At 42.6% G+C, this 27980-nt stretch overlaps 1 protein-coding gene across 2 annotated transcripts in view; it reads left to right on the top strand.

Annotated features, from left to right (window-relative positions):
- SLCO5A1 (solute carrier organic anion transporter family member 5A1) overlaps window positions 1–27980 on the top strand; it is a 170924-nt gene that overhangs the window by 124963 nt on the left and 17981 nt on the right. For both annotated transcript variants that reach the window (XM_077270631.1, XM_077270632.1), the window contains 3 exons: window positions 17911–18109; window positions 23611–23770; window positions 27463–27704. In XM_077270631.1, the coding sequence (XP_077126746.1) occupies window positions 17911–18109; window positions 23611–23770; window positions 27463–27704 (601 nt within the window). The remainder of the gene's footprint in view (window positions 1–17910; window positions 18110–23610; window positions 23771–27462; window positions 27705–27980) is intronic.

The raw sequence follows: 27980 nt of genomic DNA on the forward strand, positions 1-27980 counted from the left end.
TTGCACACACATGACTATAGACTATTCACTTCACAGTATTCCTATGTTAGGGGTAATGTGGAGATGTAATGCTCTGCCACCACTGTGGATGTGATGTGGAGACATGTGAGGCTCTGTCACCATCGTGGATGTGATGTGGGGACATGTGATGCTCTGTCACCACTGTGGATGTGATGTGGGGACATGTGAGGCTCTGTCACCACTGTGGATGTGATGTGGGGACATGTGAGGCTGTATCACCACTGTGGATGTGATGTGGAGACATGTGATGCTCTATCACCACTGTGGATGTGATGTGGAGACATGTGACGCTCTGTCACCACTGTGGATGTGATGTGGGGACATGTGACGCTCTATCACCACTGTGGATGTGATGTGGGGACATGTGACACTCTATCACCACTGTGGATGTGATGTGGGGACATGTAATGCTCTATCACCACTGTGGATGTGATGTGGGGACATGTGAGGCTTTATCACCACTGTGGATGTGATGTGGGGACATGTGAGGCTCTATCACCTCTGTGGATGTGATGTGGAGACATGTGATGCTCTATCACCACTGTGGATGTGATGTGGAGACATGTGACGCTCTGTCACCACTGTGGATGTGATGTGGGGACATGTGAGGCTTTATCACCACTGTGGATGTGATGTGGGGACATGTGAGGCTCTATCACCTCTGTGGATGTGATGTGGGGACATGTGACACTATCACCACTGTGGATGTGATGTGGGGACATGTGAGGCTCTATCACCACTGTGGATGTGATGTGGGGACATGTGAGGCTCTATCACCTCTGTGGATGTGATGTGGGGACATGTGACACTATCACCACTGTGGATATGATGTGGGGACATGTGAGGCTCTATCACCTCTGTGGATGTGATGTGGGGACATGTGATGCTCTATCACCACTGTGGATGTGATGTGGGGACATGTGAGGCTCTATCACCACTGTGGATGTGATGTGGGGACATGTGAGGCTCTATCACCACTGTGGATGTGATGTGGGGACATGTGAGGCTCTATCACCACTGTGGATGTGATGTGGGGACATGTGACACTCTATCACCACTGTGGATGTGATGTGGGGACATGTGAGGCTCTATCACCACTGTGGATGTGATGTGGGGACATGTGACACTCTATCACCACTGTGGATGTGATGTGGGGACATGTGAAGCTCTATCACCACTGTGGATGTGATGTGGAGTGCAGTGATTGTGCTGCTTTCCACAGATGACGAAGCCGTCCTTGCAACGGCGACATGCGTTGGGCTCTTCCCCATGCTGATTCCTGCCTGACCTTGCTTTTCCCCCCGGCTGCAGCGCTTTCCATCTGGGCTGCGTTATACATGGGTGCCGCTTATTCCTGCTGATTTCTGGCTGCGGTAGTGTATCTTGGCACAGTTTTTTATTCTTAACTCCTGGTTTCTTGTGCCCTTTGGCCTTTGGTGCTACACATATTTCGCTTTGCGGTCCTCTATGCTGCTGTTCTGTGACCACTTACAGTGTACTGTTACGTTAGCATACAGGTATTTTTGGTTTATATGTTTCAGGGAGCGTTGTATATAGTGTCGTTTCCATCTTCACAGTTATTGCCCATTGGTTTGATACCCTTCCGGGGTTGCGTGCATTTGGCATCTTCGATATTTAAGGTCATTCCTGTATCATTAGTTATTACTATTATCTACATTATTCGGATATATACCATGACCTTTTCTATTTTGGCAGGATCACTGGGGATGTTGTTGCATACATGTTATTTTTAAGTGTTTTAAACTATTGTATCAATAAAAGTTTTGCCTTTTTATATTTAATTATACAGCGGTGTGCACTTTTTTGGAGTAGCTCTTTCTATCCATTTGTCTGCTTTCCACAGATGAGGGCACAGAATCACTGCTCTGCTACTTCCAATATTGGGGTGATGACAGAGGTCAGCGCAGGTGCAGATACTGACAGCCAATGAGTGTGCAGTGGTTGGGCAGAGGGCAGGGCTGGACACTGAGGCCAGGCGGTGCCAGCTCTGCCTGTGAAGTTAGATAATAAAGCACACGGAGCTCTCAAGTTTGGTAGAGTTGCAGGTAACCAAAATGGGTGCTGGGAATGAAGTGAAATTCAGGAGGCGCGAAAAAGAGAAACAGAAACCTAAATTTATTGGGGTTTTGTATATCACAATGCAGCATTGAAAAAAATGTTTTTGATTTCGGGGTCGGACAACCTCTTTAAGCTTTCAGCAGTACAACAGTACTGCCAGTAATGTCCTGCCTCTGATGATTCTGTCCCATTCTACACAGCAAAGCTAAACAGTTAAATTAATAAGCAGGTAAAAAAGTGCACAGTGACAATATTTTGAATAGGTTTCTATTAAAAACATAATTTAAATAACTCATTAACTGATTATTCATTCCCCTTAGTGATCTTATAGAATATGTTCCATGACTTTAGGGGTTTCCGTTAGGTTACAACGTTTAGAACCTAGTGTAAGCTTGTGTGAGAATGTGCAGCGTCCACTTGGTGAGCAGATTATTGCGCTTTGATTTCCCTATAGATGTATACATCTGGTCTCTTCTGTCGAATGTGAAAAATGCAAGCGCAGACAACTTCATTCTGCAGCAGTAATCACAGAAGAATGCCGGGCTGTAATCACCCAGGGCGTTGTGTTTGTATATTAAGCATTGCTGTCACAAATGGCACAGCAATTATTTTAGCCAAACAAATCTTTCATTTTGAATCATTACCGAGTCTTAAATATCAAACCCCTATAATAAATGTTGACATTTTCTTGGAAATGGCTAGCAATATGTACGACTGGAAATAATAACAGGACATGTAGTTTTTTAATTAAACCGGATCTTCAGCCTCGACTTTATTACCAAGAGTCTTACGCCTACATTATCTGCTGATAAAAAGCAAAAGAGGCTTTGTAGTTTATAATGGAAAGTAGAGTAAGAAAGATTCGCAGGATACTGGTCCAATATCATGATCGCGTCACACCGCAATGCAGACGCTGTGCTTGGCCTACTAATCAGAAGAACTGCATGGAATGGGAGCAGGTAGGAGGTTCACAGGGCTTTGGTTCGGTGGCCACAGTCTTAGCGTTGTTGCTGATGGATCAGGGTTCTGCAAATGTATTTGCTGTACTCTAGTGAAAAGTACATAAAACTAGTAAAATGTTTGATCTATTTGGACATCCCTTTGTGAAAAAGCAGATACAATATTGAAAGCGGAATAAATGTATGATTACATGTCACCTATAAGTGTAAAACTTGTATATGTTCTTTGGGAATTTTAATCTTGTAATGCCATATATTTCAATTGCTATAACTAGTCGGAGAGGCGTGCACTTAGTGCTGAAACAGCACAGCCCACCGATATCAATCACATAGATGTGTAGTTGTAGTCTTTGTAGTCCCCGTTGGCCTCTTTCCTTTTTCCTAAATCACACAAGTGCCTTATGGCCACCGTGACTTTGAGAAGGCTCAGTGATCTTCTGCCTATGTGCCAATGCCCTGGCGTCACTGTGTAGACTTGAAAACTTACCGACTGAGAGCTTGCCTCTGCAATCTCACAGCATAATAGTAATAATAATATTGCACGCCCCACTTTTCAGTTTTTGAATTTCCACAAAAATTTAAAATAACCAATAAATTTCGTTCAACTTCACAATTGTGTTCCACTTGTTGATTCTTCACTAAAAATTTACATTTGGTATCTTTGTTTGAAGCATGATATGTGGGAAAAGGTTGAAAAGTTCCAGGGGGCCGAATTCTTTCGCAAGGCACTGTATATACATACACATTTGTTTACACACACTGAACATGCATACACATGTACACACACACACTGCTCATACAGTGCATATGTATATACACACACTGCACATTCATACACTCGTATGTACACACACTGCACATACATACACATGTACGCACATACTGCACATACATACACATGTATATACACACACTGCACACACATACACATGTACACACACACACTGCACATACATACACATGTACGCACATTCTGCACATACATACACATACACACACTGCACACACATACACATGTACGCACATACATACACATGTATATACACACACTACATACACATGTACACACACACTGCACATACATACACATGTACGCACATACTGCACATGCATACACATGTATATACACACACTGCACACACATACACATGTACACACACACTGCACATACATACACATGTACGCACATACACATGTATATACACACACTGCACACACATACACATGTACACACACACACTGCACATACATACACATGTACGCACATACTGCACATGCATACACATGTATATACACACGCTGCACACACATACACATGTACACACACACTGCACATACATACACATGTACGCACATACTGCACATGCATACACATGTGTATACACACACTGCACACACATACACATGTACACACACACTGCACATACATACACATGTACGCACATACACATGTATATACACACACTGCACACACACACATGTACACACACACACTGCACATACATACACATGTACGCACATACTGCACATGCATACACATGTATATACACACGCTGCACACACATACACATGTACACACACACTGCACATACATACACATGTACGCACTGTAAGACTATTCTTACTGAGTGTGTTGGGGGACACTCGCTTGGCTGCGATATTCAAGCAGACGGCACGGGTTTTTAAAACAAAGCAGTCCATACGGTTTATTAAGCCTCATAAACCGGGTTATGCTCAGTTCATCATGTATGTCTCACGAAACACAATAGGCACCAACTGGTGACATTAACTTGCCTCTTCAAACACTTTAACTACGGGTTTGACTCACGGACACTAAACATGCTGGTCCTCACTGACCAGTTGCCGTGGGTTACCACACAGTCCAGGTTACAAGCACCAACAGCTTGTGGAGGTACCTTATGGGAGCTCCTGCTCCGTCTGCTGACTCCTTGTCAGTCCTCTCTCCTGGGGAAACTGCCTTACGGGGTTCACCAACTTGCCTGGCCGGCACACATCAGTCAGTCCAGAGCCACCGAAGGACTGTAGCTTCCCCAAGTTCCACTGTGTGTTGCTCAGGGGTCCTGGTACACCTCCCAGGACCTCTCACGCCAGCATGTGCTCTCCAGGAAGCCTCCTACCAGGTCTTCCAGCACAGGGGCATACACAGCCCACACACAGCGCTCAGGAACCCCCTGTAACCTCACCACTCAGGTCCACTCACTGGAACCACACAGGAACCCAGGGACCATGTGACCCACACCCTGGTCACGTTATGTACCTGTAACCACACCCACAGTAATGGATCACATGGCTGGTCACGTGATCCTGACATCACTGCAGGTCTATTCTCACGGCCTCAATACAACTCCGTGCACATACCGGGGAGACCATGCAGCGCCCCCTACCTGTTACAGGGGTCACTGCATCACAGCACATACTGCACATACATACACATGTACACACACTGCTCATACAGTACATGTGTATATACACACACTGCACATACATACACTCGTATGTACACACACTGCACACACATACACATGTACACACACACTGCACATACATACACATGTATGCAGATACTGCACATACATACACATACACACACTGCACACACATACACATGTACACACACACTGCACATACATACACATGTACACACATACATACACATGTATATACACACACTGCACACACACACATGTACACACACACTGCACATACATACACATGTACGCACATACTGCACATACATACACATGTATATACACACACTGCACATACATACACATGTACACACATACTGCACATACACATACTGCACACACATACACATGTACACACACACTGCACATACATACACATGTACGCACATACATACACATGTATATACACACTGCACACACATACACATGTACACACACACTGCACATACATACACATGTACGCACATACTGCACATACATACACATGTACACACACACTGCTCATACAGTACATGTGTATATACACACACTGCACATACATACACATGTATATACACACACTACACATATGATACAAACCAGCCTGTCTCCTCTTCAGTTCCTCCACACTGCCGCAGTTACATCATGATCACATGAGTGTGATGTCACCAAAGGTCCTTAAGCAGTCTTTATCTCGGAATAGAAATGCTAGGGGCCCCAAAGAGAGTGGGGACCATGAGAAATAGCCCAGTTCTATTTATTTTTGGAGTAGGGCTTATATTTTAATCATACTCCAAAAAGCCTGTAAAATCATACAAGGGCTTTCTTTTTAGGTAGGTCTTATTTTTCATGGAAACGCGTGAACGTCTGTAATGAGGTTGGTGGGTATTGCATTTGCAGAGTAGTGACTCATATACATTTCTTGAATATTACTTTGAATTGCATATATCCTGCAAATAACCAGTAATAGTATGTACATTTCTGCTGATGGATCCCTGTGGAGGAGAGATGAAAGGATGAGAATGGAAGGGATGAGTAGACAGGTCTTCCTTTCCCATGACAGGAGGTACAATTATTACTATTATTTCCTATTATATTGCAGTTGGAGGCCAATTAACACATTTTTGTAGGTTGAGCGAGTGGTGCAGCAAATTGCACTTTGTGTCTGGAGCTGGAGGAGCGTAATGACTGCGATGCTATATTGCATTTGTACGTCTGTTCCGCTTGACTTGAGATTACATTAAGGCAAATAGCTGAAAGTGTCAGTAACCACCCGGCATGTCTAGTTGTATCTGACGGATGTGATAAAGCGCTTAACGCATTTTATATAATATTCAGAATCAGACAAATACTTTATCTACTCAAATGTCCAAAACATGAATATTTTACACCTGGAAAAAGGCAAAAACTGAAGAATACGTGTAAATTATTGAATAATATCACTGGTTTCGTGCCCCCTATTATAACAATAGATGTATTGTTCCGTACTTGTCAGTGATTTATGGTAAATCAATGATCCTTATATTACATTGCGGTTTCTGTGCCAGGGAAGACTGTAAGCCCCTTAATGCATTGCATTAAAGACTAGAGCACAATGAAAGCTTTTAGTGGATTTCATATCACAGCTATAAATAAGCAGCAGCATTTCTAGAAAGTAGATATTCAGCCGGGGGATGACGCATAGGGGATCCAATGTTTAAACAGGTTAAGAATGGAATATTTTTAGCATAAGGTGACTTTCTGTCCCTGCGTTACTGCAGAATATTCACAGGCCGGACCGCGCAGTGCTGTGTCCTGCTGGAGATCCGAGTGCTTTGTCCTTGAGAAATATCTCCGTGCATAATCCAAATGTATTATCATGTCGCAGTATAGTGGGTGTTCTATTTATACAGCCAGTATGTCTGGGAGCCGCTGGTAACATCATTTGTGTTCGCTACCAGACGGCATAGCTATGGTATGAGACATGATCACGTGCAGCTGGTCCTGTTTGAGCGATAACAGATTTATCTTGAGATTACGGCATTTTGATTTGGTCTTCAGCCTTGGTATTTTACATCAGTATTTATAAGCCAAAATGCTGCCATCTGAAAGGGGCCTTCACATATAACTGAGATAGATGGTGATGTCATTATATATCTACATCATGGCTTCAGATAGAAAACCATCTTGATATCAGATAAGCTGCAGCTAACTTCACTGACCCCCAAAATGATATCTCAGCATTATAGTTTAGGTATAAGCTAAGAAAAAATGGAAAAACTTAGCAAATTTCTTTACATACTAAGGTCTCATTCAGACATGACTTCTGTGAGTACCACAAACAGCACTGATGCCTATGATAATCTATGAGGTAGCTCACGTGTCCGTTTTTCTCTTCTGCCTGAGTGGTCTGCACAAAAGCCAGAGACTCATCAGATATTGCTCCAATTGTTGGATCAAACTCGCCAATTCAAGTCTATGGATCCATGAGAAAAATCAGACAGCACCCAGATGCCATCCATGTACTGTCCGTTTTTCACTGACTTATTCCTAGAAAGTTGAGAAAATTCTATCAGTTCTTTTTTTCATACGAGAAAAACTGACCAAACTCTGATGACATTCTGATGGTAAAAACTAACATTCTGACCAAACTCTGATGACACTACGTTGGTAAAAACTAACACTGACCAAACTCTGATGACACTCAGATGGTAAAAACTAACACTGACCAAACTCTGATGACACTCAGATGGTAAAAATTAACACTGAGCAAACTCTGATGACATGTACTGTAGATGGTAAAAACTAACATTCTGACCAAACTCTGATGACATTCTGATGGTAAAAACAAACACTGACCAAACTCTGATGACACTCAGATGGTAAAAACTAACACTCTGACCAAACTCTGATGACACTACCTTGGTAAAAAGAAACACTGACCAAACTTTGATGACACTTAGATGGTAAAAACTAATACTCTGACCAAACTTTGATGACACGTAGATGATAAAAACTAACACCCTGACCAAACTCTGATGATACTCTATCAAAAACACTCATGAAACTTGGATGTTTTTTTGCACTCTTAAAAAAACAAACAAAAAAAAAAGGCATCTGAATGAGCCCTAACCCCGTAATAGGCAGCAAAAAATCCATCGAGTAGTGCAGTCCCAGCAAAGTCAATGTAATTTTGAGAAATCTCATCCATTATCAGTGTAGGGACCTACGCTGTGTATTTGAAGTCTGCAGGACATACGGTAAATTAAAGCTGTAGATTTCCGCCACGGATTTCATCCTTTGCAATGCATAGAATGAAATCTGCAGCAAAATAGCTTTTCTAATGCTCGTTTTCCATTGTGAAAAGTCTGCAACAAATCAGTGTGGACTCAAGTCCTTTTAGTTCACTTTATGATCACACAGTGTATATCCAGATAAAGACAAAGCAACCTCCTTAAGTAGTAGTCTGTTTTCTTGAAGAAGATACTATACAAGAAATGTAATACATTCCTGGCTCATTGACCCATCTCAAGCACTCCACTAAAGATAGGTTCTAATATTCTCTCTTTCAATAAAGGCATCCAAATCCCTTTTAAATTAATTGAACCCTTTGAGAGCCTGGAATTTGGATGCTGTACTTGCTCAGGTCAATTTTTGGCTAATTGCCAACTGACTCACAGTAGACATTTCATTGGAGGATCTTCCTAGAGAAGTCTGTGGCTAGGCTTAGATACCTTTATTATAATATTTCCGGGGTTGATTTGATGTGTAATGCAGTATATTGTATTGTATATTGTATTATAAATGCAAAAGAAACACAGCACACAGATAAGAATACAAGGAGAATAGCACAGGAAAGTAAAACACATTTGCCATTTCTTTCTGGGAAACATGATTCAGTACCATCAAAATGCTATGGACCCTATCACTATTGACTTAGAATGGGTCTGCCGGTACTGGCATGTTTTCTGCTAACTTTAGGTAAAGAATAATTCTTCTAACCTTCACTGCTAGAATTAACAATGTACAAATGTAGCATTTCTTTAAAATAACAACGATATCACGATGCAGAAAGGTGTAAGTCAGCACCTAAATTTACAAGTCCAGTGACTTTTCTTGTGTTAAAAGGAAACCTGTCAGATAATTTGAACCACAGTCCGCATTAATCGGACACTGGCTGTGTTATTGGAGCTTTGTATGTTTTCCTCTGAAATTCTGGGGTGTTTTGGAGAAAACATATGGTACTTTGAAATGTTATCCAGGGACTATATGTCTTGGATGACTCCTCTGGGGAAGGTCCCTGGTGGCTTCTTCCTGTTTACTCTCCGTGACTCACTGGGTCTTTCCCTATATGACTGTATAGGGAAAAACATGTCAATCCAGGGGAATGGGCGGGATAGGCTGCAGGTCCAGCCTCAGAGTTAGTTATCCAAGACGCCAAATTCCTGGCTGACTTTTCAGTGTATGTTTTTTCTGAGCCACTGCAGCGTTTCTTACTAAAACATACATGGCTGCAATAATGTTACCAGTGTCTGATTCGTACCAATTCTCTTTAAGTGTATATTTTTTGCCTCATGAATAGGGATGGGCAGACCCATAGATGTTCAGGTCCGTCGGGTTTGTCCGAACTTTATAAAAAAAAAGTTTGGTTTGGGTGCCAGAACGGTACCCAAACTTGATCCCGAATCCCATTCATGGGGGCCCGAACATCCGGCTGCTCCCACGCTGTCCTCTGTGACAGCATGGGAAACACTGGTTTTGATCCGAGGTAACCCTACTGAAGTCACCGCCGGTCACAGCCGCTGGGCCTCACGGACAACTCCAAGTTCCCACACTGTCACATAGAGGACAGAGTGTGAGCCAGCGAGTGTGATCAGCGGTGAAAAGGTTACCGCCGGTCAGACGTCGCCTGATGACTACCACTGTCATCAGCGTTGCCTGCTGTCGCTGATAGCAGCAAAAGCAGGTGAGGCTGATGAGATTATTCACTAGCTGTCGCCTTTGCATAGTAAGGAATATGTCAGTGAAATATATAATAAGTGCAGTGCGTGTGTAGCTTACTGTACATGTATTTAGCTAATAAATAAAGAAATAAAAGAAAAAAATGATGTGGCGTTCCCTTTATTTTTATTAACCAGCTGAGGGAAAGCATACATCTGAGGACTGGTTTAATTATTCTGGGAAGAGCCCAATATCCATGAAACTTCCCAGCCTATTAATATCAGCCCACAGCTGTCTGCGTAGTCTTTACTGGTTATTAAAGGCTAAGCAAACAGATGCAGACTGAAATTAATAGGCTGGGAAAGGGGCCTTAGATGTTGGCCTCTTCCAGACTAATAACACCAGCCGTCAGCCACCCAGAAATGGTGCATGCATTAGATACACCAATTCTGGTGCTTAACCTCAATTCATCCCACTTGCCCTGGGGCGTTGGCAAGCAGGGTAATGGTTTTGAGGTTCATGTCAGCTGTGCAATGTCCACTGGCGCCAAGATCAGGGGTTAGTAATGGAGAGGTGTCTATCAGACACCCCCAAGACTGACCCGATAGACAAAAGAACTAAACACACGGAGAAAAGTCCTTTCATGGAAAAGGCACTCCCCAACAATTACCCTATTTTATCTATTTATTGCCTTTAAAAAAAAATAATTCAAAGGGGTCTGCTGTTAATCCATCCCACATCCCACGACGATCCCCGACTTTGCTACATCCGGATGCAATGCTAAGTGGTGACATCAGTCATGTGACCTCTCAGCTCGGCAGCCGGAACACAATGACAGTAGCATGTAAATCCGGCTGCTGTGACAAGCGCTGACGTCAGGCAGCTTATCGCAGTTCATAGCCGATGAACTGCGGTAACCTTTCTGAGGTCACCTTTTCACAGAAGGGATCATCGTGGGATGGATTTACGGCAGAACCCTTTGGATTATTTTATTTTTAAAGGCAATAAGTGTGTAAAAAGGGTCTGGGAGTTTCTGTTTACAATGAAAGGACTTTTCTCTGTGTGTGTGTTTATTGCTTTTGACTTGATATCAGCGGACATTACACAGCTGACGTCAACTCCAAAATATCACTCCAACACACGACGGCAAGCGGGCAGAACCGGACAAAGCGCCAAAGCTGCAAGGTGCTTTTTTTAGGCTGGGAAGGGACAAACATCCATGGATTTTCTCAGCCTGAGAATAGCAGCCCCAGATGTCTGCTTTACTGTGGCTGGTTATGAAAAAAAAAATAGGGGGGACCCCATGCCTTTTTTATCATTATTATTTTTTTAAATAATTTAAAAAAAACAGCTATATTTGATAACCAGCCAAGATAAAGCAGATAACTGAGGGCTGCAGCCCGCATCTGTCTGCTTTACCTGTGCTTGTTATAAAAAAACAGAAGGAACCCAATGTCTTTTTTATTTATTTTTTTTAACATATTGCGCCGGCCAATCACAGCCATGCCATGATGGGGCTGGAAGTGTCCACCCTGGAAAAGCTTGTTGACTTGCTGCGCTGCAGCCTTTCAACAAGCTCTATTCAGGGGTGCCGAACCCAGGAGAAGTCCATGTTCAGTCACTAGATGTCCAGTACGGACCCCAAACTTTACCATTCAGAGAAGCTCATCACTGATCATATTTTTCTTGTGTGTTAGTTGAAGAAATGCTGCTTATGTAGGCTTCAACGCATATGTGAACAGAACCTGAATCAGTGGGCCGGTGATTTGATTGTGCCAGGTCCTCGAGAATGTGAGACCTTGTACAGAAAATCAACCTTGATATGTACTGCCAATCCGGTCTGCCCTTTTGATTGTTATTGCTTAGAGACATTACTCTCCAGCGCTTACTACAAATACCTTGATTGGTATGGTACACTTGGAGGCCTTCACACCAGGTGCAACCCTTTAAAAGTGTTGGCCCCCACTCTGTCTGCAATCTCCATTGACTTTACTGAACAACATCAATTTTAGAACAGTATTTGGGCTTCAGCATGTACTTAGAATAGAAATGTATCCTTACAAATATTTGGATGTCATCCATAGAAACATTTGGATATAATTGACTCCGAGAAACGAATAGGAATAGTTATACAATGCAAACAGGACAAGATGTCTAAATAAGTACAATATTTTTGTTGCAGTGCAGCAAATGTGTCGCATGCACACTGCCATCCCCTTTAAAGATTATAACACTGTCAGAGGTGAGCTGAATGTTACACCCATTCTGGGGATGATTTTCAGGCGCCGCAACTAGAGATGAGCAATCCAGGCAAAATTCGAATTCGCCTGTTCACACGTATTTTCCCGGGAAATTCGATAAGTCCTGGCTAAATTTGGTAGACCTGGTGATTTCAGCCCGCGCAATGGAGATCTGAGGCCGCGATGAGAACCAGATGTGTGATGGTGAGAAGTGGCGGAGCCAGAGAAGTGAGTGTTGAGGTAAGTATAAGAATTTGTATCATTTTTCTAAACATTTTTTAACCTTTTGATAGCCCTGTACAGTTCGGAAAATACTGAATCTGCGCAGAAGCTTATTACAAAATAGCTGCATTTGTGAATTGTAAAAAAAATTTGAGTAGAATTCAATTTGTGTTGAACAATGATCGCCAGTTCAGTGGATAATGGATCATTTATTTCAACTGGAATACACCATATATTCTCTACTAATACCAAATACACAAAAATCTGAGTATATCACAAAATGTATCCCATGACATAAACTAGAGATCCTGTAAGATAAGGTTCATTTCAATAATAGATCTCAACAAATTTATAGACCGCATTTTCTAAATATAAAATGTGCTATCCATGGAAAAAAGATCCATTTAATATTAATAGTAATAATTTTTATTTCTATAGCACCAACATATTCTGCAGCACTTTACATTTTAGAGGGGACTTTTACAGACAATAGACGTTACAGGATAATACAGAACTCAGATACGAAAGGAGTGAGGGCCCTGCTCGCAAGCTAACCATCTATGCTATGAGTTAATAATACAAAATGTATGTACACTATGTTCCAAATTATTATGCAAATGATATTTTTCTCGGATTTTCCTAAATGGTAGGTGCAAATGACAGTCAGTCTAATAAAAGTCATCACCCGTTAGAGTATACATCACATTTTATTGAAGAAACCTCCCAATGATAACAGTATAATCTCCAAAATGAATAAAACCTCACAATGCACTGTTCCAAATTATTAGGCACAGTAGAATTTCTAAACATTTTATATGTTTTAAAGAACTGAAAATGCTCATTTGTGGAATTTGCAGCATTAGGAGGTCACATTCACTGAACAAAAAAGCTATTTAACTCCAAAACATCCTAACCGGCCAAGTTACATGTTAACATAGGACCCTTCTTTGATATCACCTTCACAATTCTTGCATCCATTGAACTTGTGAGTTTTTGGAGAGTTTCTGCTTGAATTTCTTTGCATGAAGTCAGAACAGCCTCCCAGAGCTGCTGTTTTGATGTGAACTGCCTCTCACCCTCATAGATCTCTTGCTTGATGATCCTCTAAAGGTTCTCTACAGGGTTGTGGACAGGGGAAGATGGTGGCCACACCATGAGTTTATCTCCTTTTATGCCCATAGCAGCCAATGAGGTTTTCTTTGCAGCATGAGATGGTGCATTGTCATGCATGAAGATGATTTTGCTCCTCAAGGCACGTTTCTGCTTTTTATACCATGAAAGAAAGTTGTCAGTCAGAAACTCTATATACTTTGCAGAGATCATTTTCACATCTTCAGGAACTTTAAAGGGCCCTACCAGCTGTTTCCCCATGATTCCGGCCCAAAACATGACTCCTCCACCTCCTTGGTGACGTTGCAGCCTTGTTGGGACATGGTGGCCATCCACCAATCATCCACTACTCCATCCATCTGGACCATCCAGGGTTGCTCGACACTCATCAGTAAACAAGACTGTTTGGAAATTAGTCTTTATGTATGTGTGGGCCCAATGCAACCATTTCTGCTTGTGAACACTGTTTAGGGGTGGCCGAATAGTAGGTTTATGCACCACAGCAAGCCTTTGAAGGATCCTACACCTTGAGGTTCGAGGGACTCCAGAGGCACCAGCGGCTTCAAATATCTGTTTGCTGATTTGTAATGGCTTTTAGCAGCTGCTCTCTTAATCCGATGAACTTGCCTGGCAGAAACCTTCCTCATTATGCCTTTATCAGCATGAACACGACTGTGCTCAGATTCAGCCACAAATCTCTTAACAGTAAGATGATCACGCTTACATTTTCAAGAAATATCTAATGTTTTCATCCCTTGACCAAGGCATTTCACTGTTTGATGCTTTTCGGCAGCAGAGAGATCCTTTTTCTTTCCCATGTTACTTGAAAACTGTGACCTGCTTAATAATGTGGAACATCATTTTTAAGTAGTTTTCCTTTAATTAGAATCACCTGGAAAACTAATTATCCCATGTGTTTAAGATTGATTTCAGTGATCCATTGAGCCCTGAGACACAATACCATCCACGAGTTTATTTGAAAAACAAAACAATTAAATTGTTTTGACACTTAAATCCAATTTGCATAGTAACTTGGAACACAGTGTATAGAATATCTGCAATTTATCAAATGCAAACCTGATATGTGAAATATCCTCCTGACAGCCTTTTCTCGCAGACCTTATTAGAGGTGAACACATCAGTGGGACTATTCATATTCCTAAAGGGGTCACTCTGTGTGACTGTAGATTTATGAATCCTCCCAGCACACGCAATGTGTGCTGTGGGGATTCGCTGGTTTCAGACATGGCAATGGAGGGTATGTATGAGTTAGGCCACATTCACGTGTTCAGTGTTTGGTCAGTTATTTACTTCAGTATTTGTAAGCCAAAACCAGGTGAGGAACAATCAGAGGAAAAGTGTAATAGAAACACGTTACCACTCCTGGTTTTGGTTTACAAATACTGATGTGAAATACTGACCAAATACTGCTAGTGTGACCGTGGCCTTATACATACTCCTGGCCAGTGGGCATGGCCTCACTACATATACTTGTATTGAGCGAGGTCGCGAGCCGACTAGTGACACAGCTGACCAGCGGGTGTGGCCGACAAGATAGCGCGTCCTTGCTCCATACAAATGTATAACTCATACATATCCTCCGGTCACGTGTCTGAAATTGGTGAATCCTCGCAGCGCACATTGCGCACACTGGGGGATTCATAAGTCTGCAGTCACACAGAGTGACTGCAGACTTATCGGTTTGGACCGGACATTCCCTTTAACTGTTTTCAGACTTCCCATAGATAGTGTCATGATCCAGGTCGGGGTTTGCTTTCTGCTCCCCGACCTGGTCAGGCAGGGGTTAACCTTCTCTGCTTGACTTCTGACCTGCCCATCCATCTTCCGTTCCTGTTTTGTATTGTTACGTCTGGCTCTGACCTTTGGCGATTTTCTGGCTGTGTTTTCGTCTCATCCTCTTGCTATGGCGCTCCCTGCCGGCTTTTTGACCTCTGGCTTGCTTCAGGCCTTGCTCCTGCCTCCTCCTCTGACACTGCGTTCCAGGCTGTTGCTTATTTGGCTTGTACTTCTTCTCTACTGCCCCCTAGTGGAGTTTGCCCAGCTCTACAAGTCTCCACTTGAGGTGAGCTCCTGTTACCTCCCTTCCTCGCCCCCTGGTGGTTGTGCCTGTATTGCACGACAGATAGACTGTAAATATCCAAGTGGTCTGCACATTACTCTGCAATAATGTTCTAAAACGCCACTGCGTAATATAGCAGCTGCACAAGATTATGTATCTGCCATTTTTCCCATAGAGAAGGCAGAGCCGGTTTATTACCATCTTTGCCTTCCATATTGCTCTATACACAGAGCTGAACACGCGTTGTGCATACAGTATAGGAAGCAATGACAGATAAAATGTAAAACATATTTTAGTGGTCCTTTCTGATCATAAAAAAAGTGAAAAATAGACACAATATTACCGAAAAAATAAAGAGTATAAAAATAACATAAAAATTCGGCCTCACTCATCGCGATAAAAAGACAAAAATAATTTGAATTCTTACACAAATTTTTTCTTACAGCTCTTTAAACCACATGTATGAAAAAAATCCAAGAATGTGCCTTGATTTGGTGAATGAATTCCTGGGGTTTGTCTAATTTGTATTATGTTTTAGCCAGGAGCCTGTTTTGCATTATATGAAATAAAGTTTGTGCAATTATCATATTTTAGCTATTTACTTTGTGTATTTCTTGCATGGCTGGCTTTCCAGATATCATTAGCATGTGGTCAGTTTTTTAAAGCCTGACCCGGACACAGCTGATGCACAGTTTGGCTAAACTGGGGCATCCACTAATGTGGCGGATGAATGGGAATAATACCATAGAAAAACTAAGGGATCACTTCCGACATCAGTTTCCTTCCAGCATTATTGAAACACGCTGGGGAAACAAAGCTGGGTGGATGGATAAATGGAAGCAAGGCCTAAACTAGAGGTATCATGCATAGCTGGTGATGTGTGGCCACGGGATGCATGGTGGCTCCATGCAGGACTGATTCTGGGGCCTGGGTTCTCCTAGTTCCAGTATGTACGTCTGTCTTATGTTGCCTGGTCCTGGTACAGTGAGTTTCAAATTTGAACTACAAATCCATGAGGGTTCCCTTGTAATTACCAGTAGTGTCAGAAACTTTAGTGCCAACATTACAGTGACCAATGTGAAAGGTCCAATACAAAAAAGACAGGTACATCTAATAATAAAAAAAATCTCCAAGCTTTATTCCAAATACATATCTTTAAGAATCCAAACAAGTATGATGCACAGGAACCTCTCCGATGCGTTTCTGGCAACTACTGCACCCTTAGTCATAGAGCACTCCGTAAAATAAAGACAGGTGTTTCCTAAAATGTGAGCACGATGGAAATTTTCTCTTTTGTTTTTATGGAGTACATAACAGAAAGGCTTTCAGCTTCGAGCAGGCAAGCAATTGGACAATGCAAGCACAATTTAATGCATAGGATATGTGGGAGGGAAAGTTCTAGCACCTACAGTGCTGGCAGAATGCTGATAAAGAGTAACTGCCCACTCTAACAGGATGGATGACAAGTTACAGAGCATGGGAGTCAGAACTGTTTCTAGACATATTACACTGGTATTAAGCAATATAAAACTGACAAGAAAAAAATAAACATAGCAAACTGTGATATACAATAAGCTGATCAAAAATAATATTTGATTTAGGGGGAATTCACTTTGAGCAAGAGATGAATCGGATCATTTTCGTTATTTTTAATCGTCATCCTGCATTATTACAGCTGACACCTCTGTGTCCAGAGTAATAAAGCGTATCGATGCACATTACATATATTGTAAATGACCGAATGCGGAAAGCAATCAAGGAATCAGGTGAGAACAGAAGATGATGATGATCTCTTCTTTTTCTGCTTCTAGGCCTTATCATTGTGCCAAGTGCTGGTGTGGGGATTGTGCTTGGTGGCTACATCATCAAGAAGCTGAAGCTAAGTGCACGGGAATCGGCCAAACTGGCCATGATCTGCAGCGGCGTCTCCCTGCTCTGCTTTTCCACCCTTTTCATTGTGGGATGTGAAAGTATCAATCTGGGTGGAATCAATATTCCTTACACGACTGGGTAAGTATGCAGAAAATGGAACCGTATCGGAGAGCATTCATTGTGGTGACGCAGTGCTGCCGATGGCACCTCCCGGAGTCAATATCCTGACAGCCCGGGCTGGATTTATGGCTAGTGCTGCCAAAATCTGAGCTTTGCCCCTTTACTGGGGCTTTCCTGAATGTTTCCCTAGATGTTGGCTGGTATGGTATTAATTTATAGGAGCTCTGTGAAATTATTTGTTTTTTTATCATAGCAGGGAATTCTATGAAATACTTACCAGTTAAATATCCTCCATCACCACAACTGGAGTGGTCCTAAATGGTCAATGATAACTTGACTGCAATCATCACGTAGCGTAGAGTTAAACAAAAAGATCCTGCAGGACCCTGGCTGAGAGGTCATGTGTGTAGTCTATGACTGCCAGACCAGAGCCCTGAAAACCCGCTCCCTCCTGCTGGCATTCCCCATGCCTCTTCTGACAGCTTGGAACAATGTGATGTGTGGTTTGTGCCGCAATAATGATGTCTGCTAATCAGACAAAGTGCCAGGGATGACCACAGATAGGGCAGAGACAGACTGCCGTATTTCTCGTGCGAAAATTGCATGGTAAACCTCGTACTGGCTGTCGGCTCTCCTGACCTGAGCTTGACAGCTGCATAGTAATCCATCATGCTGTCTAGCTCAGGTCAGGAGAGGTGCCGGCCCGTCCGTGCAGTGCGATGCGATTATCGCACGAGAAATACGGCAGTCTGTCTCTGCCCTTAGGAGGAGGATTGCAGGACTCTGGGCCGGCGACCATAGACTATGTGTATGGCCGCTGAGCCAGGATCCAGCAAATCATCTCCTGTACCATACCATACCATTGTCTACCAAAGCCAATCAGTATGTACGGCTGGCTGCAGCGGTCATGCGAATGCATGCAGCATGACCGCTGCAACTGTTGATATCACTGGAGTAGCAGAGCGGTAATGGCAGTGTTTTTTATCCTTATCTCAGTTGCTTGCTTTTTTTTAGTTCTGGAAAGCCTCTTTCATAAATGCTACCTACAGTACACACATAGAAACAAGTGTACACTATATATAACTTATATATAGCTATACACAATATTTCTGTATCACTATATATACATAGCGGTTGTATTTCCACATGTAAAGCGCCATGGAATAAATGGCGCTATAATAATAAATAATAATAATAATAATATTTCCAGGTGTTTTTTTTAGAGTTTTAACTGTCTCCCTAATATGGTTGTTACAGAGAAAGATCACATACTGGGAAACCCCATTCAGCCCTATTGCTAAAAAACAACATGACTGTCTGGTGCTTTGACTGAACAAGAACACTCATGTATTACATGGATAGCTGGGATTTAAAGGGGTTTTCTATTGCCATAAACTGATGGCATATCGTTAGCATAATGGTATCCCCCACCAATTCTAAGAATGAAGATACCACTATATGCTCTTGTATAGTGCTGTGCCCACTGGCATATTTTCCCTGCACGGCGGTGTCCGGACACGTGGCTGTGCAGGGAACTGAACCTGGATCCACTCACTTGCAAAACACAGATAATAAGCGATTGCTAAGTGGTGGTAGATCCTAGTGATATTCCATCACTTTACATGATTTCAATTCTCCTTTACCAGCCAACTATTCTAATGAATTGTCAACCATGTAATATATGAATGGGAGGGAAGGACGCTCTTGCTCAGCGACTTTCCACTGTGATCTATATGTTCTTATATGGCATTAGAACTAGAGTTCTCTTGTTGAGGCAAACCCTTTAAAGAAGCCCTCCTCCTCCCATCAACGTTGTTATCCTCTTAATATATATTGCAGTCATCATATTATATAACACTGTGTACTTACAGTTTCTCATTTTGCCTTTCTACCCAGATAATTCTTCTCTTTTCTCTACTCTATGTAGAAACAGGAGTCTCTTGTCCCTGCATTTATCATTCCCCTCTTCAACTCCTGACCCAGCTTCTCCTCCTCCTCCTCCCGCCAGTCATTTTTGCAGTGACTCATAACTCCTACAGGTAAAATTGACCTCCTGTTTCTACATAGAGCTTAGAACAATTCAGTTAGTCAGTTTTTAATCATGTGATGTCATAGACCTAATGGAAAAGAGAAGAATTAGATGGGTAGAAAGGGAAAATGAGCAATTGTAAGTACACAGTGCTATATAAAATGTTGACTGCAATATATTAAGTATATCAAAACTTTTATGGGCGGTGGGCATCTTTAATAGCCCTTTGGTAATCTGCTGCTACTGTATGTCATCAGCCAAGATGGGAATAACCCTTTTATTACTACATTTCTCCTGCAGCTGGGTTTAGAGAACTGCATTAACGTCATTTTATCAATGACGGTAAAAGATATAGATTGAGATGAGCAGCAGATGTGTCCATATAACATGCCTGAACTGGTGTAGCATAGCACTACTGGGAGTACTGGGAATGACCTCGGCAGACTAGACAAACACTTTTGGACCTCTCCTAACAACACTATGAATACAAATTCATTACCAACTGCTCACAGACTATAGTACAAATCCATGTGCCTTTGGCAGGGAAATGTTAGATTTCCTTCACATATGACGCATTAATGGTTTTGTGAGTGCAGGTCTGTGGCTGAAGCTCTCAGGGCTCTGACAGCTTTAATCCACCTTGAAGGATGAGGTTACAGTCCTGACATTGTTCGTTACTTGTGGTCTCGCTAACCTGTTCTACACATAATAGTTTGGGAATCTAGATACTGTTTTGGCTTTTTTTTTTTGGAAAGATGAATGACAACCGATATAGTCAGCATTACATCCCAGTGACCCTTCTCCTACACTTGTAGTAGGGGTGTCTTTAGGGTGGGAGGCGGGTAGGCATATAACATAGGAAGTAGATACTTGGAGATGGAGCACCAACAAGCTACTCTGCTTGACCTGGATATTTAGATGCAAACCTAGGACAAAAAAGGGGAAGAAAAGCCTAGCTGCTTGTCGGGATGCATAACAAGGCTGATATGGAGTTCAGTAGACAAGGAAAGCGAGGTCTCAACCCTATAGTAACAACATTGCCAGGACTGCCTAGCCCTAGGAATTGTTGAATGAATCCTAGTAAATTAGGGCAGTTCCCTGTCCAAAAAGGGATGAGCTCTACACAAATCTAAAAGTGGGTGGTTTAGTCTAGTTTTTCCAATTTTGGGAAGGGGAACTTAAATATCCCTAGTTTATCAACTTAGACTGTTAAAGGGGTTTTCCGATACATAAAAGGCCCTGTATAAGTAACTATTTTTAAGTCCTGACCACTCTTATTATTTGCTTTATTTGAAAATTCCCTACTATTTCCCCTGCCCATCTAATCCCTATTTGTGTCTTTATTACTTTACTTCTTGTGATGTTTTGTTTGAGGAGCGTCTACAACAAATGTCATCAGGAGGATAGCCCTGCAGTCACTTCCACATAGCTTATATCACTCTACGTGTAAGAGGATGTCATCAGGGGCAGCGCTGCAGTCACTTACCACAGATTCTTTTCGCCATCCCCTGACAACATCTAGAATTAATTGCAGCGACAGAGGCAGACAGAAGTGACGCAGCAGCACTACATCTTTCGTCGCCATTCTGCAGCTTCTGTGCCCATCGTCACACTGGTTTTGTCTGCACCACCTCTTTCACTGAAATGATATGTCATCGGGGTGGGATGGTGTAGGAGATAGAAGCAATGTGAGTGAGACGCCAGTGCCACCACCTGATGATGATTTCTTGACGGGTGGTCAAACTAGTTGTGATGCAGCGCTGTTGTCACTTCTATCACTGGTCCCTTATGACAGCAAAAAGTGGAGATGGGGGCAGAACCAATGTGGTGGTGGGCACAGAAGCTGAAGGGCGCAGGTGATAAAAGAAGTGTTACGGCAGTGATAGAAGATGTGACACTGTGGTCACGTCTTTCTGCCTTCATCACCGTGATTGATTCCGAATGTCATCAAGAGATGGCAGTGAAAGAAGCTGCGATAAGTGACCGCAGCGCCGCCCCTCGATGATGTCCTGTTTCAATGGGGGGTTATATAAATGTGGAAGTGACTTCAGATCCATCCCTCTGATGATGTCTTGTTTCAGTGGGGGTTATATAAATGTGGAAGCGACTTCAGGTCCATTCCCTCTATGATGTCCTGTTTCAGTGGGGGTTATATAAATGTGGAAGTGACTTCAGGTCCATCCCCTCTATGATGTCCTGTTTCAGTGGGGGTTATATAAATGTGGAAGTGACTTCAGGTCCATCCCCTCTATGATGTCCTGTTTCAGTGGGGGTTATACAAATGTGGAAGTGACTTCAGGTCCATCCCCTCTATGATGTCCTGTTTCAGTGGGGGTTATACAAATGTGGAAGCGACTTCAGGTCCATCCCCCCGATGATGTCCTGGTTCAGTGGGGGTTATATAAATGTGGAAGTGACTTCAGGTCCATCCCCTCTATGATGTCCTGTTTCAGTGGGGGTTATATAAATGTGGAAGTGACTTCAGGTCCATCCCCTCTATGATGTCCTGTTTCAGTGGGGGTTATACAAATGTGGAAGTGACTTCAGGTCCATCCCCTCTATGATGTCCTGTTTCAGTGGGGGTTATATAAATGTGGAAGTGACTTCAGGTCCATCCCCTCTATGATGTCCTGTTTCAGTGGGGGTTATATAAATGTGGAAGCGACTTCAGGTCCATCCCCCCGATGATGTCCTGTTTCAGTGGGGGTTATACAAATGTGGAAGCGACTTCAGGTCCATCCCCCCGATGATGTCCTGTTTCAGTGGGGGTTATATAAATGTGGAAGTGACTTCAGGTCCATCCCCTCGATGATGTCCTGTTTCAGTGGGGGTTATATAAATGTGGAAGTGACTTCAGGTCCATCCCCTCGATGATGTCCTGTTTCAGTGGGGGTTATATAAATGTGGAAGTGACTTCAGGTCCATCCCCTCGATGATGTCCTGTTTCAGTGGGGGTTATATAAATGTGGAAGCGACTTCAGGTCCATCCCCCCGATGATGTCCTGTTTCAGTGGGGGTTATACAAATGTGGAAGCGACTTCAGGTCCATCCCCCCGATGATGTCTTGTTCCAAATTTCACACAAATGTAACTGGAAATAAAGTAAAAAAAAAACACATACAGGGATTATCTGAATGAGGAAAATAGTAGGACATTTTCAAATAAAGCAAATTACACAAGTGACTAGGGCTTAAAAATAGAAAATTGTATGGGGCCTTTTTAGTATTGGACAACACCTTTAATAAATATGCAACTCGTTTTCACAACACATGGTTTTATATTTACAGCATGTGTGTTATTATTATTTTAATTCTATGGAGAAATTGTAATCGCTTTTGAATTTGTCACTAATGGAAACAAGAACTTGTAGCTCCACAGTTGCTGGATCTCCACAAGTTCCCGAGATCCTTTATAATGAACCTTATGGTAAGTGACTTAATGCAACATGTGAAGTAACATTGTATCCGTGCTGTAATTTATCTCTTTTGCAGTCCCACACTAACGATGTCACACAGGAATCTAACAGGTGGCTGTAATGTTAACTGCGGTTGTAAAATCCATGAATATGAGCCAGTGTGTGGATCAGATGGAATTACATACTTCAATCCTTGTCTCGCTGGATGCATCAATGTGAGAAATCAAAGCATTGCTGTAAGTACAAAATGTTAGCTACTTGCCTGCTAACTGTTTCCAGCTATTAGTGAGGACAGACAGATTTTTGTAATTGTGGCCAAGGCTGTTCCTGTACCCTGCATTTACAACAAATTAATGAAATAACATATGCAAATTGCCTCTTTAGAGAAAATGAGGACTTAAACTCTATAGCGCCACCTGTTGGAAGTAGCGATCCTACAAGTCACAATCAATCCTTTAACGGGTCTTGCAATATGACTCCAACAGGTGGCGCTATAGAGTTCAAGTCCTCTTTTTCTCTAAAGAGGCAATTTGCATATTAAATTTCCCAGAGGAGCATTGCACGGCGAATAAGCCTCCTTACCTTGACAAGCCAGAGCTGGTATGTCACTCTCCACAAGGAGAAACCTTACCCCTCAGACCTGAAATAACATAGACACTGAAAATGTGCTTCCTATGGAAAGTATCCCTCCGTTCATGTGTAGATGGTTGTATTATCATTCCAAGAATAATCCGAAAAAACATTGTATTGCACCCGTGACCAATGTTAGTCTATGGGACCGTGCTCATGTCCGATATTAAAAATTGCTGCATGTTCGAGTTTCGGACTGCACTCAGATGAGTCTCAACAACAAAAAATGGGAGTGTACGAGGCTGTAGTGACTGTCACCTCTGAAAATGGGAATAACATGCTTCCTAAGGCTATGTGCCCACGTTCCGGATTTTTAGCGTTTTTGTGGAGGTTTTTCGCTGCGGAAACGCTTAAAAAACACTTACATGAAGTATTTCTTTATTTTAATGCATTCCGCAATTTTTGTGCCCATGCTGCATTTTTTTCTGCGGCAGAAAAGCATTGCGGAAAAAAATACAGCATGTTGATTAATTTTGCGGAAAATCGGCAGTTTTGCCACTATAGAATTGTATTTGGACCATTGGGAAAAAAACGGTAAAAATCCGCGATAAATACGCGCAAAAAACGCAATAAAACCACAAGCGGATTTCCTGCAAAGGGAGTCCGGATTTCAGCAGGAAAATTCTGCATACTTTCTGCTACATGGGCACATAGCCTAAATGCGGTTCTGGGACGCAGGACTGTCAGTATGGTATAGCAATCCAAAGTGAGATGTGATCTCTGTACACAGAAGGCAAATCTATGGCCTGCTGGCATTCCAGGCTCACAGATCTGAACCCAGGCAACTGTCAACCACCAAGTTATTGTTTCTTCTATGTCTGATGGTCTTGCTGCAGGTTTACCTACTTATTGTGTTATGTGTCTGAGTACTGAATGATACCGTGTGTCAGAACCTGCCATGTCAGTTGCATATACTGTATCTAAATGATATATTCCTGGTTAATCAGGGTCTGGTTGCTGCAGTGAACTTCATACTTTATATTTGTATCACTTATTATTGAGCAGATATGGTATTAGTCTGTTGACCAACTAACTGCTCCTGCTAATCTATGTTATGACAGGGCTTATTGTAACGTGTTCCTTCCATTATCAGCTAATCAAAACTCTAATTAACTGCTTTTTATAAAGTTCATAAAAAGCAGAAAATCATACTGCTTATGTTACTCCCTAAGTATATATAAATAGTGTGCCTTGGTCAACAGCTCCCACACACAATATGGTGTCCCCACATCTCCCCCCCAGACAGTATAATGCCTCTAAAGCTCACCCGTACAGTATCATGCCTCCACACATAGTAGGATGCCCCTCCAGCCTACTACACACAATATTATGCCCCTAGTCACCCCCACCCAGTATCATGCTCCCACACAGAATGATACTCGTATTGACCCTCCCACACAGTATAATGCCCTCAGTTACCTCTACACAGTATGATGACCCCACAGCTTCCCATACAGTATACTACTCCTTTTGCCCCTCATACACAGTATGATACCCATATATTTCCCACGCACAGAATAATAACACAGCTCTACCCACACACAGTATAATTACCACACAGCACCCCCACACAGTATAATTTCCCCATACCATTATTTCCCCACAGTACCCCACACACACTATGATGCCCCTCATCTCTCACATTATCATACATTCCCAGCCACTTCCAGACAGTATAATGGCCCCACAATCCTCCCCTAATACAGTATGATTCACCCATACAGTATGATTCTACCACTGCCCCCAACACAGTATGATTACCTCACAGCCACGCACACAGTACGATGCTTCCACTGCCCCACACACAGTATGATACCCTCACTGACCCATACACAGTATGATTACCTCACAGCCACGCACACAGTACGATGCTTCCACTGTCCTACACACAGTATGATACCCTCACTGACCCACACACAGTATGATTACCTCACAGCCACGCACACAGTACGATGCTTCCACTGTCCCACACACAGTATGATACCCTCACTGACCCATACACAGTATGATTACCTCGCAGCCACTCACACAGTACGATGCTTCCACTGCCCCACTCACAGTGTGATACCCTCACTGACCCATACACAGTATGATCACCTCACAGCCACTCACACAGTACGATGCTTCCACTGTCCCACACACAGTATGATACCCTCACTGACCCATACACAGTATGATTACCTCACAGCCACGCACACAGTACGATGCTTCCACTGCCCCACTCACAGTATGATACCCTCACTGACCCATACACAGTATGATCACCTCACAGCCATTCACACAGTACGATGCTTCCACTGCCCCACACACAGTGTGATACCCTCACTGACCCATACACAGTATGATTTCCCTACAGTTCTCCACACAGTATGATGTCCCCACATCGCCCCATAACCAGTACAATGTCCCCACATCGCCCCATAACCAGTACAATGTCCCCACAACCATATAAATAGTATGATACTCCACAGCATCCAACATAGTATGATACCCCCACTGATCCACAGTCAGTATAATAACCCACTGCCCCACACTCAGTGTAAGGCTGGTGTCACACTTGTGAGTTCAGTGCGAGAAACTAGCACATCAATACTCGGCACTGCCGACGGCAGTCGGGACTGGAGCATTCAGCTGCATAGAAATACATGCAGCCGCACACTCTGGTCCCGAGTGCCGGCGGCAGTGCCGAGTATTGATGTGCTAGTTTCTCGCACTGAACTCACAAGTGTGACACCGGCCTTACAGACCCACTACAGCACGGAAGTCATGATGCCCTCATGTACTTCTATAGACAGTATGATTGCCCCAGAGTCCCCCGCACACTATTATGTTGTGACATCCCTTTTGATAGTTCCACAGCCCCCTACACAGTATGGTACCCACACAGTTCACCACTCAATATGATGCCCCCTACACAGTATGATGCCCAACAGCCCCCACACAGTATGATATTCCCACTGTCCATTGTAACGGCACTGTAGATGTGGGCAAATCAATAGATTAGTATAAGGTTTTTATTTATCTTAGCACATTCCCTCATTTTACGTATGGTATGGTTTTTTAATATATACAGTAACTATGATATTATTTCCTATTAAAAAGACACCCAAAGCTTTTGATATAAAACCCGCTTATTATGATGAAATCATACACTTTTCACAATTTGATAAGTTGTATATGACCAAAAATGTATTTTGAAGGAAATAACATATTTGTCATAATTGTTTAATTTTTCAGCACTGTGACTCAAATATTCCTAGTACATTCAGAAATAATGGTGCATGTGCTTCTGTCATAGGTGAAGAATTATACTGAATGTGCTTGTGTCCAGAGTCGACAGGTTATCACTACACCCACAGTCGGTCAGCGAAGCCAGCTACGAGTGGTCATTGTTAAGACTTATCTAAATGAAAACGGCTATGCTGTATCAGGAAAATGTGATCGAACGTGCAACACACTCATTCCATTCTTGATATTCCTCTTCATCGTCACTCTTATCACCGCATGTGCACAACCCTCGGCCATCATAGTGACTCTCAGGTGAGAAGGAGACATATGTACTCAGAACATTCATATGGTCGTGTGCACATTGGGGCCAATTCATCAATTTCTTCGTGTAAAACACTTTGAAAAGAAAACCTCTTTGGTCTGTCAAGAAATTCAAGGACAGTCCGTAAAAATTAGTCTATTTTTTGCCCTGTCAGTGAAAAAAAATTAACGGCGATTTTTTGAAGCTGAAGACACTTATACAGATTATTTTGACTGTAATTATCATCATTTTACAGATTACAGTGAAATGAATACAGATGGTGTCTT

This window comes from Ranitomeya variabilis, chromosome 6, assembly GCF_051348905.1.
Source record: "Ranitomeya variabilis isolate aRanVar5 chromosome 6, aRanVar5.hap1, whole genome shotgun sequence".
In the NCBI taxonomy this organism is placed as follows: domain Eukaryota; kingdom Metazoa; phylum Chordata; class Amphibia; order Anura; family Dendrobatidae; genus Ranitomeya; species Ranitomeya variabilis.